Source organism: Hordeum vulgare, chromosome 2H, assembly GCF_904849725.1.
Source record: "Hordeum vulgare subsp. vulgare chromosome 2H, MorexV3_pseudomolecules_assembly, whole genome shotgun sequence".
NCBI classification, from domain to species: domain Eukaryota; kingdom Viridiplantae; phylum Streptophyta; class Magnoliopsida; order Poales; family Poaceae; genus Hordeum; species Hordeum vulgare.
In genome coordinates this window covers 49,693,856-49,713,604 of record NC_058519.1, presented here as the reverse complement: position 1 = coordinate 49,713,604, position 19,749 = coordinate 49,693,856, and the positions used below count along the sequence as shown (strand labels likewise).

General features: G+C 44.1%; 1 protein-coding gene across 1 annotated transcript; it reads left to right on the top strand.

The window, feature by feature from the left end:
* The first annotated feature begins 759 nt into the window (after positions 1 to 759).
* On the top strand, positions 760 to 18,752 carry LOC123425376. Its single transcript, XM_045109068.1, has 4 exons — positions 760 to 1,023; positions 18,132 to 18,288; positions 18,409 to 18,546; positions 18,643 to 18,752. Exons 1-4 carry the CDS (start codon positions 760 to 762, stop codon positions 18,750 to 18,752), a joined length of 669 nt encoding a protein of 222 aa, XP_044965003.1.
* Positions 18,753 to 19,749: the final 997 nt, after the last annotated feature.

Sequence of the window (19,749 nt, the reverse complement as noted above, 5' to 3'; positions counted from 1 at the left end):
GGTAGAAGAAGATGGGATAAAATAAAAGGAGGAAGACAAGGGTATTTGTCTCTTAATTTTAACATAATAGCATAAAGACGAGGATGAAAGAATTGCAATAATGACATTTTTCCAATGTGCAAAATTATAATGATATTTTTCTAACCCGTGAAAATTGTAGTGCCATGGGATCCAATTAACCCCTTCCCTAAACCCGAAACCCGACCCGTCTTCCTCCTGTTGCTCCACACCACCCACATCTAAAAAAAACCAGCCACCTCCGAGGCCGGTCCATACATATTCCGGGCCCTAGGGCGAGACGATAAAATGGGGCCCTTGTGGACGAATAAAAATTAAAAATATATTGTTTTTGAAAGAAATTCAGTACATAGCATAGATTACTGTAGGAGATCGATGGAGTGTTGCATATGGTTTTTCGGAACAAATTAAGAATATATTGTTTTTGGAAGAAATTCAGTATATAGCATATATGGTTTTTCTTTTAGGAGCCGAAGAGGCGAGGTGACTGGAGGAGATCGATGGAGTGTTGCAGCAGCCTAGCGAACCAGTCATATGTTCTTTTCGTCTGGAAGTGCTAGCTACGTGGTGGGCACGGGTCATTTTTCCCTCTTATTTTTTTAACCCAAAGGAGAAAATATCCTAATACATAAACTCTACTACTACCTAGGAAGGGGCCCGTACCTCCCAGGGCCCAGGGCGGTAGCCCCGTTGCCCCGGCCTATGGGCCGGCCCTGCCACCTCCGCTAGGGTTCAACCCCCATGACCGTCGCCGAGCCGGAGATGCCGGCGTCGGAGCACAGGCTCGTGGCCCTCGCCAGGTGGGACGCGCTCATCTTCCTGTATTACGGGATCGTGTGGGTTGGCATTGCGGCATCCCTCGCCATGGTCATCGCGCCCCGCGCTCTGGGCGAGGTCGCGGTCGAGGGTTCCGGCGTCCTCGGTCTCCCACCACTCCCTCATCTTCGCTACTTTGTTCAGCCCTGTTGCCTTGATTCCCATCGGCGCGACTGGAGTGCGCTCCGCGTACAACACCAAGAAGGTAATCGCGGAAAATGTTCCTTTGTGCCCTTTTCAATAGATCCGATAGCAAAACATGTCCGTGCGTTGCACCGGGAGAAAAAATTATCCCTCATACACACACTCGATGTCATCAAGGAATCATGGAATATTTCTCGATGTTGCATGCCAAACAACATGATAAGGGACGATTTTTGAAGTGTACTCAAGGTGTTTCTAATTTAATTTAGTTGCAAACATGCACATTAGACGGCGTCCTCGGTCTCCCACCACTCCCTCACACTAGTGGGGACGGGGCCTATAGTCCCGGCCCGTAAGGGGCTTTAGTCCCGGTTCACCAACCGGAACCAAAGGGGCGGGACTAAAGGCCTAACCTTTAGTCCTGACCCTGTTCCAAGCCGGGACCAAAGGTGCTCCACGTGGGCGCCTCGGAGCGCCCTCAGGGGCAGGCCCTTTAGTTTTGGGTCTTAACACGGACCGGGACTAAAGAGTTTCTGCAGATTTTGTTTATTTTAGGATTTCAGGGTTTTAGGGTTTAGTTGTTCGGGAGATTAACGTCATGCCTCGTTTGGTGTTCGGGAATTAGTTTTCATATAATTCTAAATATACATATGTTTATGCATATATATATATAAGATTAACTTATCTTACAAGCGAGCATATATATATACAATTATATGGAGATCTGAATTATCGGGACTAGAGCCCGTCTATTCGATTACATTGACCAACATCAGTAATGGCCCCTAGCTACACTAAATCGTCCTTTGTCATCTATAGCTTCCGTCATCAGAAAGGTCGCAAGCTCCTCTGCAACAGCAATCGCGCGTTGCTCTTGTAGGACCTTCTCCCTCATGGCCGTGTACTATATAAGAAGAGGAGATGAATATGAATATCAATCATGATAACAAAGAATGACGGGTAAAAATAGAGGTGTGAATGTTCATTGCTTACGTCGTATCTGTGATCCTTGTGCTCAGAGGTAAACGTGCGAATGGTCTCGCAAACATAGTATCCGCATAGATGCGTCCCCTGTGGCTGCTGGTCGCACTTTACGAGAATATAATATATATAATCAAAATAATAATCTAGCATCATAAATGTATTGAAAATAGAAGTATATCATACTACTACTTACATGAGCCGCTCTAAAGGTCAGCTTCTCATGCTCGATACCGGGAGTCACGCACTTGAACCGCTTCCAAACCCTGCCCGACAAGGAAAATGATTTGCTAAGTTTTTCATTAATTGATATATCAGAAAATCATCGAAAGAGACCGATAGAGCGCAAGAATGATTGAAATTACCCTTGGAGCATGTCCTGCAGGCTTTGGAACTGTTCCAAGGGTCTCGATAATGGGTCGAAGGCATCAACTCTTCCCTTATCAATTTGAATGTCCAACAAAATCCAATGGTAGCTGCACATGTATATATATATATATGTCAGTAACTTATCAATTACACTTATAAGTGAATGGACACAACAGAGTAAAGACCCTCACCTGAAGTTGTATGGAAACAGTATGTGGTCACCGAAATTTTGATCTGTTAGAAACCTTAGAAGGTTTTCCTCCGTCTCCTTGGGTTTATCAGTTAGCGTCGCTATATGTATTTTATCTGGGTCAATAAACCCAATATTTAGGATGTTCCTACTTTTACATTCCAGAATCTTCATTCTGCATAATAGAGTACAAGTTATATGTAGACAATGAATTGAAATAACTAAACAAGTTATATGTAGACAACGAATTGAAAAACTTACAGACAATAGCAACTCATAAGCGATTTGTCGAGGGCGTCGGCATTGTACATCTGGAAGAGTTCATCAAAGTCGATATGGATTTCTTCGGGGCGGCCGTAGTACTCCCGTGGGACACGCGCCACGATCATCGTTCTCCCATTCTTTGATTCACTTAAGTACCATGTATGCAAGTAACGCATATTTGTTGGGAGATCATCTTTGCTGACCAAAGGCGCTCCCATGACAAACTGTGGCTTAGGGGCTACCACAGCCTTGGGTAACCTGTCGTCTTGGGAAGCCAGAACGTCTTCAACCGGGATACCCCACTCATCCGCCCACTTATTTGCTAATTCCAAATCTTGCCCCTGCACCAGAGGGGGAACATTCTCGGGTAACACCTTGAGGGGTGGGATCGATTGTTTGGCCTGTTGTCCAAGCTGAGGAACGTCTGATCTTTTTTTTTTCTTGTAGTTGAACTTGATTTTCTCCCACTTGCACTTGCACGTGATCTGCTCTTTTTCCCTTCCTTCTGCAATGTGCGTGTATAGTCATCAGGCTTATGGTGTAAGTCATACTGTGATGGAAGGTTCGTGAAGTATTTTGCATATGCTATTTGCTTCTCGGTGTATTCCGGGCGGGGCTCGGGTTCCTTCTTTTTCATCTGCGCATCATAATGTTCCTTTGCTATCCTCGCGTTTTCCTCAGCGGTACGATCATAAGGTCAGATAGGAAGATTAGCATGAGGTACCTTTGGGAGGGGAGACAGTTTGCGCTTTGGGGAGCTCCGTCGCTTAGAAATCATCGACGGCGCGTTCTTGCTGGCACGCTTCCGCTTAGTATTTGGAGCGGGCGGCGGCGGAGACGGACGACCCAAGTCCGGCGGCGGTGATCGAGATCGACTCGTGTTGTGCTGGCCGGCGTCATGTGGAGGGCTTGGAGGTGATGGAGGTGTAGGTGACCTGCGACAACTCGGAGGCGGTGTTGTCCTTGGGGCCGAGCCTGGAAGCTTGATGTAGTTCTTGTCCCATAGGATGACTCCACCCAGTACTTCTCCGAGTGTCCTCTCATCTTCGGGTCCAGCTATGTCGAGCTCCATATCATGAAACCCCGCCATGATTTCATCCACCCCGACTTTAGCAAAGCGAGCTGGAATCTCACGGCCATGCCAGCGTGCATCATGGTCAGAAGGTAAAGCTTGTCTGACGGCCACCTTCATGGATATGTTCTTGAATTTCTGATTGAGTTCACATGATGTTGACTCCTTGATTCCATCCATGGGGTAGCCGGGACCGCCCTCTATCATTCTTCGTGCATCGTCGGGCGGGGCCTCAGATTCAGCCACGCTGCTTTTCCGCTTAGATGGGGCGCCGGTAATATCGAGTGCAGGATCTTCCTCGCGCGCTACTCCTCTAAGCTTATCAATCTGCTTCTGTTGCTCGTTAATCCTGGCAAGCAACTGGTTGAACTTGTCATTCTCCTCATCATGCTGTCGCTTCTTTGCTTTCGCTCGGCTTGTGTAAGTGTCTTGGTCTCTGGCAAACCCAAGCCACCACGGGTAAGAAGGACCGAAGCCTCGCGTTCGTCCTCCATGTTCGTCATTGCCGAGGACCAGTGTGAGCAAATCTTTCTCTCTATCTGCAGTGAACTGTCTTTTTCCCTCCTTAATTTCTTTCACTATCTTTTTCCAATTCTCCCTGGGTATCCTAAGACCGTCACTGCAGATGAGGTCCCTTGTTTCTTTCTTCGTACGAACCACCATGCGCAAGGAACCAATTTCTTGCTCTCAATTCCCACTCATCACGGATGGGTTCAGGTATGATGCCTTTAGCTAGCAGATCTTGCTCTTTCTTATCCCACTTTGGGATGACAGTCTCATAGCCCCCTGGCCCCAGCTTGTGGTGATATTTCTTCTTCTCGGCATTTTTCTTGTTCTTTTCTGATAATGCCTTGGCATCTTCTGACTCCTTGTACTCTTCAAATGCCTTCCAGTGATTCGCCTGCTTGGCTAGATACCCCTCGAATACTGGCACTTTCTTTGTCTTCCGATAGTTTTTCCATAGCTTCTTCTTCCAGCTACGGAATAGTTCGGTCATCTTCTTTAGAGTCCACTACTTGACTTTGGCCCTCAGTTTTTTTGCGGCGTCTTCATTCTCACATTCTGGCAGGTTGCAATGTGACATGAGATCATTTCAAAGATTATCTTTGTACCTTTCGGCGACATAGTCACTATTGGCTGCCCCTTTGCGCTTGTTCCACTCTCGAACGCTGATCGGGACGTGATCCCTAACGAGAACTCCGCATTGCTTCTTGAATGTGTCAGCAGCATTCTTAGGAAGCTTGGGTTCGCCCGTAGGCAATATCACCTCAAAGGTGTAATGCGTCCGTGCATCCAACTTTTTAGTCGGGCCTCATTTCGTAGCTTTGCTCGATGTGGAGGCCTAAGAGGGAGAAACATTCATCAAATGAATGTATATGTATACAATATAGAGCTATCTCCAATATTTTTCACATATTACAAGTGATTGTCGAACTTCATATGTATACCTCGCCGGACTTTATTATTTCTCCACCGGCTTCTCCATCAGTGGAGCTATCACCTTCTCCGTCATTGGACCTATCTCCTGCCCCATCGGCTTCATCTTCGTGTTGGTCGACCTCCATTCCATATTCGGAGGGGTTTAGATATGACGACGGAGATTCAGCTGGTTCAACGTCGGGGCCGTCTTTGATTATATCTTCGAGAAGTTCTTCCTCTTTGAGGTTCCTGATATGTGGATCCATAGTTCTGCAAATAACGGACATTTGATTAACTAATAAACTAACAAACTATATAAGAGGGGTTGGAAACTTCGAAGTGTCGTTTTATATAGGAGGACCTTTAGTCCCGGGTCTTAGCTAGAACCTAAACTCTAAAATATGTCTAACGGATTCTCTTAACCTTTAAGGATTTAAGAAAATGGCGACATTCTAGATGTGTAGAAAATGATCCTATTTTTCCTGATCTCATCTACCCTTCTATATGTCACATTGTCTAGTGTCAAAGGACTTTGTTAAACTTTGTACCAAAAAAGAATTATTCTATCAGGAACTCCGTTCCAAAACAACTTTAGTCCCGGGTCGTGGCTTTTCCAATTTGAGCATTCAATAAGCAAAACCAAATCGTAAAATAAAGTAGTATTCAAATTAGCATGCATTCAATTATAAGCAAAACTACATCATCTCTTGTGTCCGTACATCGTCGAATATTATCACTAATACTCCTCGAATACTATCATACATATAGCATCACTAATACAGCTAGAACCGTAGCGTCCGACGGGTATCGTCGCGGGCGGTGGACACTCAAAGAGAAGGAACCATCACAGGATCATAGCTCCAGTGAGATCCCTGAAGAACCTGCCAGGTATGGTCGAACCTGCCCTCCAACGCTACCATGTAGCGATGGATGTGCTCATCCCCCTGGCTGACACGGTGACGTACCACCTCCGCGGTGTCCGGAAGCCTCGGCACCGTCACTGGCCCACGCGACCGCCACCAAACAAGGATCGGGTCAACAACGGGCTGGCTCCTCACTAACCTACGCCCCCCGGAAGGTAGCAACTCCCAATACCAGCCGGACGGAGCCCAGTCCCGGACATGGCCCCTCTGATCAAGCAGGTGTCCTCCGCCGAGTCGACGACGAGGATGCGGGATAGACATCGTAAAATAAACTAAAAAATGAACTAGTTCTATTAATTTTCTTGCTAAAAATAAACTAATTATATATATAGTAAAATAAAGTAGTTTTATTAAATCAACTAGTTCAACTATATATTGACAAAAGTTTTATTAAATCAACTAGTTCAACTATATATTGACAATAACCTATTAATTAACACTAACTACCTAACCCTAATAACACAAATTTAAATAACAAACACAAATAACCTATTTAACACTAACCTACCTAACCCTAAATTCACCAAATATTCTACAAATAACACCAAAGCATATACAATAGCAAAATTAAGCAATAATCTAAAAAACACTAATTAAGCATCTATATACGTAGAAATGTCTTCTTCTTCGTCTTCTTCTTCTTCTTTCTTATTTTCTTCTCCGCTTCTTCTTCTCCTATTTTTCTTCAACTTCTCTTCTTCTACTTCTCCTCTTCTTCTATTTTTCCTCTTCTTCTCCTCTCCTCCTCTTCTCATTCTACTTTTTCTTCTTTTCTTCTCCTCCTCTTCTTATTTTCCTTTTTCCTAATCTTATTTTCTAATTTTTGTTCATCTTTCTTCTTCTTGTAACGCTAACCTAAATCTAAATATTACTAACCCTAATAATCTAGCACAAACCTAATAACAATAGGAATTAAATGACAAAAAAATCTTCTTCTCCTCCTCTTCCTCTTCCTTTTCTTCTCCTCTTCTTCTACTCCTCCTCCTCTTCTTCTACTTCTCCTCCTCCTCTTCTTCTACTTCTCCTCCTCACCGGCACGACGGCGGCGGTTGCGTCCCCGACGGCGGCTCGTCCTTCGTGTTCGGCATGGGGAGGAGGGGGCGAGGGGCCGGGCTTACCGGAGTGGGAGGGGAGGGGGTCCGGTGCCGGCGAGGAGGATGGCAGGGCGACGGCGACGGCGGGCAGCCTGGCGACATCGAGTGTTCGTCCGGTGCCACGCCGGGCAGGAGAGGCGAGCGAGAGGAAGAAGAGAACGAAATGGGTGTTTGGATTTGGATTTTCGTCGGGGCCGTATATATAGTAGGATCTTTAGTCCCGGTTCGGTGCTCGAACCGGGACTAAAGACACTCTTTAGTCCCGAGTGGTGCTACGACTCGAAACTAAAGCCCCTTTTTCGGCAGACCAAAAGGCGGGAAGCACGGGCCTAAACAGAATCTAAATTCAAAATTGAAACTATATTCGAAATTATGGAGAAAATTCAACCTAAATTCAAAGTGAAGTCACTTTGAATTTAGGTTGAATTTTCTCTATAAATTCTCATATAGTTTCAATTTTTTCCTATTTTCAAAATTAATTATTTTGACTATCCAAACTATTAACTATTTAGTTATTTTCAATTAAAAACTATGTTTATTAAAAATTCTTTTTGCATATTTGAGAATTTGACAAAACTATGAAAATGAAAAATGTTTGAAATTGAATAAATAATTCAAAACTATTTTCTATTTTCAAAATTAATTATTTTGACTATCCAAACTATTAACTATTTTGCTATTTTTAATTGAAAACTATGTTTATTAAAATTCTTTTTGCATATTTGAGAATTTGAAAAACTATGAAAATGAAAAGTGTTTGAAATTGAATAAATAATTCGAAACTATTTTCTATTTTCAAAATTAATTATTTTAACTATCCAAACTATTAACTATTTTGTTATTTTCAATTAAAAACTATGTACAAAACGTGCATTTACTTTTGTTTTTTTGGGCTAGTTTACCCTAAAATTGAAAAGCACTATAAATGAACTCCGAAAATGTTGAAAGTTGGCATGCTATCATCATTTCACCCACATAGCATGTGTTAAAAAGTTGAGAGAGCTACGACAAAAACTGGATGCACTTCGTGTGCAAAACGGACAATCTCTCTCGAAGTATCAGGGTTTCGAACGAGAACTCATCTCTTACAAAGGGATTTCATTTTTTTAACTTATTTAAACTTCATAATTTTTGTGTGTTCAAAATGCACCATTCAATGGCACATCACAAATTTTCAACAATTTCTGACTTCATTTGGTATTTTTTGTGCATTTACCTATTTTTTTGAGCTAGTTCACCCTAAAATTGAAAAGCACTACAAATGAACTCTGGAAATGTTGAAAGTTGGCATGCTATCATCATTTCACCCACATAGCATGTGTTAAAAAATTAAGATGGCTACGACAAAAACTGTATGCACTTCGTGTACAAAACGGACAATCTCTCTCGAAGTATAAGGGTTTCGAACGAGAACTCATCCCTTACAAAGGGATTTCATTTTTTTGAACTTATTTAAACTCCATACTTTTTGTGTGCTCAAAATCCACCATTCAAAGGCACATCACAAAATTTCAACAATTTCTGACTTCATTTGGTATTTTTCGTGCATTTACTTATTTTTTTGAGGTAGTTGACCCTAAAATTGAAAAGCACTACAAATAAACTCTGAGAATGTTGAAAGTTGGCATGCTATCATCATTTCACCCACATAGCATGTGTTAAAAAGTTGAGAGGGCTACGACAAAAACTGGATGCACTTCGTGTATAAAACAGACAATCTCTCAGCGTGTGACTTACTTTTAAATCTTTGACCATATCAAATACTTCAGCACCAGTACGGATGACAGGCTTCCCCCGGGGTTGTGCCTTGCCATTGAAATGCTTGCCTTTTTTCTTTAAGGGATGCTTTGACGGAAGAAAACGACGATTGTACGGGTACACATTCTTCCTACATTTGTCCAGATATATACTTTCTGTCTGATCCAAACAGTGCGTGCATGCATTGTATCCCTTGTTTGACTGTTCTGAAATGTTACTAATTAAGAGCAGACCAATCATTGATGGTTACGAAAAGCAACGCTCGAGGGTCAAATTCCTCTTGTTTGTGCTCGTCCCACACACGTACACCTGGTTCGGCCCACAGCTGTAAAAGTTCATCAACTAATGGCCTTAGGTACACATCAATATCGTTGCCGGGTTGCTTTGGACCTTGGATAAGCACTGGCATCATAATGAACTTCCGCTTCATGCACAACCAAGGAGGAAGGTTGTAGATACATAGAGTAACGGGCTAGGTGTTGTGACTGCAACTCTGCTCCCCAAAAGGATTCATGCCATCTGTACTCAAACCAAACCATAAGTTGCTTGCGTCACCTACAAATCTCGGGAACTCTCTCTCGATTTTTCTCCACTGCCGACCATCAGCGGTGTGCCTCAACTTATCGTCTTTCATACGATCTTCCATGTGCCATCGCAACAACTTCGCATGATCTTTATTTCTGAACAGACGTTTCAACCATGGTATTATAGGAGCATACCTCATCACCTTGGTAGGAACCCCCTTCCTGGGTGGCTCGCCCTCAATATCACCAGGGTCATCTTTTCTGATCTTATACCGCAATGCAGTGCATACCGGGCATTTATCCATATTCTCGTACTTCTCACCGCGGTAGAGGATGCAGTCATTAGGGCATGCATGTAACTTCTGCACGTCTAATCCTAGAGGGCAGACAAGCTTCTTTGCTTCGTACGTGCTGGCGGGCAATTCGTTCTTTCTTGGAAGCATCTTCTTCATCAGTACCAGCAACTTTTCGAATGACGAGTCAGTCACACCGGTCTGTGCCTTCCACTTCAGCAATTCCAGTGTGCTAACCAGCTTCTTCTGGCCATCTTCACAAGTTGGGTACAACAATTTGTTGTGGTCCTGTAACATCTGCTCGAACCGCAACCTCTCCTTTTCTGTGTCGCAACCTCGCCGTACATCAGAAATGACCCGGACAAGATCATCAGCGGGCTCATCTGGTTCCCGTTCTTCATCCTGATCTTCTTCTTCATTGTCTTCCATTGCGGTATCAGCATACTCAGGGAACATAGATCGGTAGTTGTCATCATCGTTCTCTTCTTCTTCATCGTCGTCTTCCATCATAACCCCTCTTTCTCCGTGCTTGGTCCAAACATTATAGCCCGACATAAAACCGGACCGAAGCAGGTGGCTCTGAATGACTCTTGAGGAAGTGTAATCCTTCTCATTCCGACATTCAACACATGGACAAAACATATAGCCACCATCATGCTTGTTCGCATCGGCTGCATCTCGAAAAGAATGCACACCTTCTCTGTAAGCGGTTGTGCGTCGATCACCGTACATCCATGGATGGCTCATCTGCATTATACGACAGTATATCAAATACAATCACGATCCTAAAAATTAGTATCGCACGGTCTAAACGAGGAAATATAGTTTCTAACCTTTTAGAATAAGTAGAAATAAAGATTAAAAGGTTTAAGCGTGGCTCGGGCATCTCATATCGTAGTTGTGTTCGGTGAACTGAAGCGACATCGCTCTAACACACATTTCAACAAGCACCTCTAGTGCATCCAAGAAAAATGGAGAGCTAGCACACACCCACACTCTTCCATCCAAGAAAAATGCAAGGAAGAGGGGAGAGGGGGGCTGTGGCCAATATATATAGGCAGAGGACTTTAGTCCCGGTTTGAGACACAAACCGGGACTAAAGGTGGCGCACATGCGGACTGCACACCGCGTAGCCCTTTAGTCCCGGTTTGAGACACAAACCGGGACTAAAGGCTCCTTACGTGCCGGGACCAAAGCCTCGTGGGCGGCATTGCGATTTGGGGGACGTGGCCGGGCCTTTAGTCCCGGCCCAGAGGGAGGCCGGGACTAAAGGGTTCAGGCCAAAGGCCCGTTTTCCACTAGTGTCATCTTCGCTACTTTGTTCAGCCCTGTTGCCTCGATTCTCATCGGCGCGACCGGAGTGCGCTCCGCGTACTACAAGACCTGGAAGGTAATCGCGGAAAATGTTCCTTTGTGCCCTTTTCAATAGATCCGGTAGAAAAACATGCCCGTGCGTTGCACCGGGAGAAAAAATTATCCCTCATACACACACTCGATGTCATCAAGGAATCATGAAATATTTCTCGATGTTGCATGCCAAACAACATGATAAGGGACGATTTTTGAAGTGTACTCAAGGTGTTTCTAATTTAATTTAGTTGCAAAGATGCATATTAGACTGCTCCAATGAAAGGAATCAATCTATAAGGACATGCACACCCAATGTTCAAGGTTGCATATCAACATCGATTTGGTTACCCTGCAAAAAACATCGATATTGTTAAAAAAACTTTATAGGCAGAATTTAAAACAATATGAAAATCAACATTAATCCACTTGTTAACATATAAGCTCGTATCAATAGTTTAAGTACAATCATCGTAGAGAGGTCGGTTATTGTGCACTGTGCGATCTAGAAAGGATGACCATATGCATGTTGTAACCTTTAACATATGGTAGCTGGTAGATACATCCGTATTTACAAAATCTAAACCAACATTTTTGTGATGAAGGTAATATATATTAATCATTTCCAAAATACCCCATATAAAGAAGGTATTAGTTAAGGCTGCACTCCAAACCTAATTTTAGAAATTATTAACATACAAGATCATGGCATATTTGAAATCTACACATTTTCTGACGAATTTTCATATGTAACTTGTCAAATTTCGAGTTATGATTTAAAAGGTATGAATATTTTAAAAAGTATTTGAATATGTCGTATAAAAGAAAAATTAAACAAAGGAAGAAGAAAATTGTGACACCAAGGGATGGAACTCAGGTGGTTTCGATGAAAACGTGAGGCTCTAGCTACTCGGGTGTTCGCTTGATACTGTCAATACAGCGGACCGCTTGATAATAAACGCTGGGCCCAGCGACTTGATGAGGAAAAAGTGAACCGTTTTTCTGACTTACGGGTGGCATGGTGGGTAATTTATGTCAACTTTAGGGGCAATATAAATGACGGACGACCAGAAACCGTATTTGCTTTATTATTAGGGAGAGATTTGCTTCAAAACGGATGAATTTTACAGCAGTTGAAATAGAATTTTACAATGTATGCGGTTTAAATAAGTCGCCAGTTCCCAATTAGTAGGAATTAAGATCCGTTTTTTTCGTTAATCCAAAATTGGCATTTACTTTATGTAAAGTATAAATGTGTTTGCATTGGTCTAGCTTAAGCGCATATAATATGAACTCGTTCTGACCTTTTTTTTTTATGTCGAATATGTGTAAATTCTTATCAAGGATGTCAAAGAGCCCCCGAAAACTCTTCGCCAGGTTGTGCAAATGATGCTCAAGGATCCTGTCATTGTTGGAGCGCTCGTTGTGCTGGTCTTTCCTCTCGCTCACACGTCATGATGATTTGGTGGTGGGTCTGCTGCGAGTGAAAACATCTAAGAGGGAACATGTTTCACTAGTAGAAAAAGGACCTATTGTCCCGGTTTGTGAGGGCCATTTATCTCGGTTTTTGAACCGGGACTAAAGTGTCGGTACTAATGCCCTAAACCTTTAGTCCTGGTTCTTGCATAAACCGGGATAGATGGACCTTCACGTGGCCGGTGCGGCGAGCCCAGACAGGAGGCCCTTTGGTCCCGGTTGATGGCACCAACCAGGACCAATAGACATCCACGCGTCAGCATCTCAGGTGCTGGGGTTTTTGTTTTTTTTTTGAAAGGGGGGAAGGGTTTGGGGGTTTTGGGGGGTTAATCTAGGTGTTTCATATATTGTGTTAGCATGCTAATAAATAGAGAGAAGTGTCCTTTCTTATCTCCGTGCTTGATCGACGCTATGCACTATACATATAGAGAGGACTAGACACGCTAGTTAGTTAAGCAAATGAAGGAAACAGAAGATCGTCATGAACAGATGCATACAAAGAGAAGTGATATCGACCACCTCTCCTTCTCTGAGAGATTGGTCGAACAACAAGTTCTCGTATATCTATCCGACGCTACTGGCTACATATATACAATATAAGTATCTTTTACAATATAATCTCCTAATTAAAATTAAACCCTGCAGGGTCCACATAGTATTCTCCGTCTTTAGCGATCATGTGGTCAAGAAAAGAATGCCGCCAATTCCTCTTGAATTCCTCGCATACGATCTGGTGCTAGGAGTTCATCTCGCATCCGAAATATCTAATTTGAAGAAGGGGGTCAATACATATATATGAATAAATGAAACTAAACACAAATGATGGTAATAAAATAAAATTATGAATATAATTATTTACGGACTTCATATTGTTTCTCGGAGTAGCCCCGCTCACACGTCATGTGGCGGATGGACTCGCAAATGTAGTATCCACAGTAATTAGTCCCTTCTTCCTGCCACAACCACTTTACAAGAAATAGAGGTCAATTAAACTGATAATTAGCAAGCATGGTAAATGGTATTGATGAAACTAGCGCTTGAATCACTAGGAGATGCGTGGAACATATATGCTACTATAGTACTTACTTTCGGGTGTCTAAACTGCAGCTTCTTTGGCAGTCCCGGAGTTTTTTAGGTGAATTTACTCCAAACCCTGCCAGACAAAAAAAACAATTGTTTGATATCAGGAAATGAACAAATTGAAGTTGCCGATATGCTGCAATAATGATAGATTTAACTTACTTCTCTAGAATTTGAGTCATGTCCGCGTACTTCTTGGGATCTTTTCGTCTCGAGTCTAAGACGGTTAGTAGTCCCTGCTCAAGCGTAATCTCTAGAAGAATATAGTGGAACCTGCGCACGCATGCATAACTCATCAATTACATTACTATAACCTCGACTAATAAGGGAAACCGAATATGCACAAGACAATAACACTCACTCGAAGTTGTAAGAGAAGAGTATTATAGCCTTGTTTTGATTTAATATAAACGATTGTAGCAGCTTGGCCTCGGTATCTTTGGCCTGAAATTTAACCATATATGCATCTATGAGATTTGTGTTAATGAACCCAATATCCCGATTTGTCTTTTCTTCAATTCGGCGATCTTCAATCTGCATAATATAGTGAGAATAATTAAAGATACATGCAATGAAAGAGCTGACCTATATATAGAGACTTAATGACAGAAGTAGTACTACTTACAGGCAGTAGCAAGTGATAATTGACTTATCGAGGGCCTTTAGATTGAAAATCTCGAAGAACTCCTCAAATGAAACATTCAACGGATCAATTCCAACGAGGTCATGCTCCTCTTTAACTCTGAGCGTCAAAATATTCCTCCCACCAGACTCTCTGCAGGTTTTCATATACCAATCATGGAATCTTCGCATCATGGTTGTTAGAGATTTTTCATCTTTGACGAGAGGCTTCCCGTACACGTATCGGTGTTCGTCCACCTCCAAGAAATCAAAATGTGCATCGTCGGGCAGGTAATCTCCAAGATCGTTATAATCGGGCACCATCACGTCCGGATGATTCGAAGTATCAGGGTTTCATACGGAAACTCGTCTGTTACAAAGGGACTTCAATTTTTTGAACTTATTTGAACCCTCTTGTATTTCTTTGTTCAAAATGCACCATTCAAAGCCACATCATCAATTTACAATCCTTTCTGACTTCATTTGTTATTTTTCATGCGTTTACTGATTATTTTGAGCTATAAGACCATGAAATTGTAAAGCATTTGAAATGAACTATGAAAAGATTCCAAGTTGGCATGGTATCATCATTTCACCCACATAGCATGTGCAAGAAAGTAGAGAGGCTTACGACAAAAACTGGATGCACTTCGTGTACAAAACAGACAATCTTCTTCGAAGTATCAGGGTTTCATACGGAAACTCGTCTGTTACAAAGGAATTTCATTTTTTTAACTTATTTGAACCCCCTTGTTTTTCTGTGTTCAAAATGCACCATTCAAAGCCACATCATCAATTTACAACCCTTTTCTGACTTCATTTGTTATTTTTCATGCATTTACTGATTATTTTGAGCTATAAGACCATGAAACTGAAAAGCATTTGAAATGAACTCTGAAAAGGTTCCAAGTTGGCATTGTATCATCATTTCACCCACATAGCATGTGCAAGAAAGTAGAGAGGCTTACGGCAAAAACTGGATGCACTTCGTGTACAAAACGGTCAATCTCTTTCGAAGTATGAGGGTTTCATACGGAAACTCGTCTGTTACAAAGGGATTTCAATTTTTTTGAACTTATTTGAACTTCCTTGTTTTTCTGTGTTCAAAATGCATCATTCAAAGCTGTTAGACCATGAAGTTGAAAAACATTTGAAATGAACTCTAAAACCAAAGTACATACATAGTTCTCAAGAGCATTAAAACCAAAGTACATACATAGTTCTCATTGAACAACATATAGCTCTCCAGAGCATCTAATTAAACCATACATTGAAATTATGTAAAACATTTCAATACAAAAACAAATGCGATCATAACCGCAACCAAGGTAACAACTGATCCAACTGCATAATGATACCAAGCCTCGGTATGAATGGCATATTTTCTAATTTTTTTAATCTTCAACCGCATTGCATCCATCTTGATCTTGTGAACATCGACGACATCCGCAACATGCAACTCCAATATCATCTTCTCCTCCTCAATTTTTCTTATTTTTTCTTTCAAGTAATTGTTTTCTTCTTCAACTAAATTTAACCTCTCGACAATAGGGTCGGTTGGAATTTCCGGTTTAACAACCTCCTAGATAAATAAAATCTATGTCACATTGGTCGGCATAATTGTCATAAACAATAAATGAACCAAATAGTTATGAAAAGATAATATATACCACATCTGAATCATAGACAGGACGAGGGCCGACGGGGGCGGATACCAAAACCATCGCACTATATAATAACAAGGAATAATAAAAGTAAGAAAATTAGACAAGTATCTATCTGAAGTCAGAATTTTTTCTTTCAGAAAGAAGATAAGAACAAGAGGCTCACCACGGTGGTGCCGACGACGAGATCGGCGCGGGCGATCGACGACGGTGAAGACGGGGCGGGGACGGGGCGTGACGGTACCGCTAAATCTAGACAAAACTCGTTGAAAATGGAGCTCGGAGGTCGAGTTTCGAGAGGAGAAAGCTTAACTAGTGTGGCTCAGGCATTTCATCGAACACCTCATGTGCATAGGAGGTGAACTAGAGCACCCAAATGCCCTCCCCTCGCCGGCTTGACAAAAACAGAGCACTGTGTAGTGCTCTGCCGTGGCGATGGGTATATGTAGGCAAGTTATTTGTCCCGGTTCGTGGCATGAACCGGGACTAAAGCCAACCCTTCTGTCCCGGTTCAAGCCACGAACCGGGACCAATGGTTGTGGACCAGTAGCGAGGACCATTGGTCCCGGTTCATGGCTCGAACCGGGACAAATGGTTCCACACGAACCGGGACCAATGCCCACGAGGCCCCGGCCGGCTCCCTGGGCTCACGAACCGGGTCTAATAGACTAATGGGCTGGCCAGGGCCGAACGATAGCCCTGTTTCTACTAGTGTTCGTTCAGTATTGAGGGATGTGGGGTCATTGGATGTCGGCGCAATATTTTGTTTCATCATGTTACCCACTACAGTACTGAGGCAGTGGAGGATGAAGTAGAGGGTTATGTGGATGTGCTGTTGAGGTATATACCTGGATTTCCTGCCCTCTTCTCTGTTCTCCTATTGACGTGACATTATATATTTTTTATAAGCATGGTGTTTCTAGTTTGGTGAAGAATCCTGATAACTTGCGAGTTTTTCATTTTTGTCGCTACCATTTATGAATGTAAATTAGTAAGACTTATTGGTGTTGATAACTTTATACAAAACAATTTTGTCGTACATCCCAGTTAGACTTACGAGAAAGTTTGGTTTCTTGGTTTGTTGATAGATGCTAGCTTTGTTAAAAGTATTTGCAGTTAACACCGTGTTTGGCACAAGTTGCTGGTTGATCAATCAGACCCATATGGAGAGATCGTTAGTGGAAACCTAGTATCTATTGTCCATGTTGAGCCGATTCATATAATCGGGCAGGTTTGAAATTTTCCATCAAAACCAACAGTAAGTGGCAGGCCTAAAATTTCAAAGGGTTAATTGAATTTTCTTGTTATTTATCTGCCCTTTTATCTCTTACATATAAACTTATTGCGTTGCTTTAGTGAAGATACACATAAAATTCAATTGGATTATTCAAGTAAACCATGATTGTAATATATAGAACAGACCCTTCATTTAATCCGGAGCTAATATATACTTACATGTGGTGTTGTTCCCTAGCATTTTTGTCGAGTGCATTCGGAAATACATTGATGTCGTAGTAAGATTTTCTTCTCCTTCATGGGTTAACATTGCCCCTTTATTTCTCCAAAGTAACTTGTGCCCCATTATTTCCGTGATTATCCCGGACTTCATTCCCACCCAGGGTGCGAGTGTCTTTGCTTTCTCGACAGCTACTCAGCCTACCACCAAATCTGGATGAAGGAATCAAATCAGGAGAAAATTTCATCACCCCTTTTGGAGCTTTTTGTTACATCTCAAGAAATCGGACAAATTTGACTGGTCCCCGTGGCTCAGTCGGCACTAGACAACCTCAAGCGACTACTATCAAGTAACCGGTCCTAGTTGCCCCAGAGATGATGAGCATATACTTCTATATATCTGTGCTACTATGCATGTCGTCAGCGTGGTTCTTGTGGTAGAACGTTAGGAGGAAGGCTGAACACAAATGGTCCAGCGCTCGGTGTACTAAGTCAGCGAGGTGCTACCCCAGTCCAAATCATGTATCCCCAGTACCATAAGATCACCCACGAGGTATTCATGACGGCCCGGAAGTTGCTCCACTATTTCTAGGTTCACTCGATTTGCTGTGGACTCTCCACAGCGGCTGCTTGACTGGAGTCAAGAATCTCGAGTGCTGCTGACCCGCCGTCTTCTCCGGCCGCTGGCCCGTGCCGCCATGGACAACAGGGAGACGGCGACGGAGCCTCGCCACCCGCTCCTGCAGGCCGTTCTCGACGGCGACCTGCGCCTCATCAAAGGTACCGTACTAGTAGCAACAACAAGCCCACTGCCCCCCCTATGTATTGCTCCTGCCCCTACCCACCCTTAGGGTTCCGGGTGATGGTAATTAATTTGGGCCGATCACGTGATGTGCCCAGAGATGGCGGGTGTCGTCGCGGCGGACGCCGGCGTCCGGGCGCGCGCGCTGAGCGTGGCGGCCATGGAAGGGCGGCTGGACATCTGCATGTGTCTCGTCGAGGACCACGGCGTCGATGTCAACCAGCGCACCTTCACAGGTAGGTCAATCCGGTTGCCTTTCTCTTGGCGTCCATTCTGCTGCGCCTCCCAGTGATTAATCCCGGGTTAATTTTGGTTTCTTGTTTTAATTGCAGGTGACACTGCTCTGGCCATCTCCGCGTCTTATGGCACGCCCGCTATCACGAGATATCTTCTGGATCGTGGTGCTGTTCCAACTTTGGTTGGTGCCCTGTGGCCGTGTTAGACTGTATAGTTATGCGTACCTATGCGTGTATATTGTAACGTATCCTTGGTACACCATCTATAAATATATGTGATAGGTCATCCCTAAAGGGTTGAGCCAGTTTTCCAAAAACCCTTTGTCTTACATGGCATCAGACTAGGTTAGGGTTTTCCTCGCCGCCGCCCATCTCCTGGCCGCCGCCGCCGTCGCCTCGCCTCGGGCCGCCGCTGCTGCCGCGATCTCCTGGTCGCCGCCGCTGTTGTCCCGCCTCGGGCCGCCACTGCTGCTACGCGCCATCTGCTCCTCCGGCTGCTGCGATGACGACCACCTCCACCGCTTTCGCCTCCGCCGGCTTCCTTCCGGCCTACCTCGCTGCGCTCCTCTCTCGCCCTACTGACGCCGCTCCGATCAGCACCCGCAGCGTCGGCTCCCTCTTCTCGGCGGCGGCGTTTTCGCCACCGCCACCGGCTGCCGCACCTCCGGTGCCTGTGCTGCCTTTGGTTCCCTCCTCGGGGACCCCCTCGGCGCCCGCTACGGTCGCCGCCCTCTCGGCGCCGATGGTCGCCGCCTCCACGACGCCCGCTATGGCGTCCTCCTTCGACGCCAACACTGCCCACCTGCCGCCGCCGATCGGTGCCCGCGTGGCCCCGGCGGCCCTGGCCGCGGCTCCTGCGGCGTATACGCCGCCTGCTGTCTTCACGCCGGGGAGTCTACCTGCGCCGTTCCAGTTCGGCCACCTCATCACCACCAAGCTATCTCCGAATAACTACGTGTTCTGGCGTGCGCAGGTTCTTCCACTCCTTGGAAGTCATTACCTCCTCGGCTACGTCGATGGCTCCTATCTGTGCCCTCCTGCGGTCGTGGACAACGTCAATGGACCCGTCTACAACCCGACGCATCGCGTCTGGACAGGGAAGGACCAGGCGAACCTCTCGGCTATCCAGGGGTCACTTACCCCAGAAGTTGCCGGGATGCTCGTCTTCGCCAAGACCTCTCACGAGGCCTGGACTATACTGGA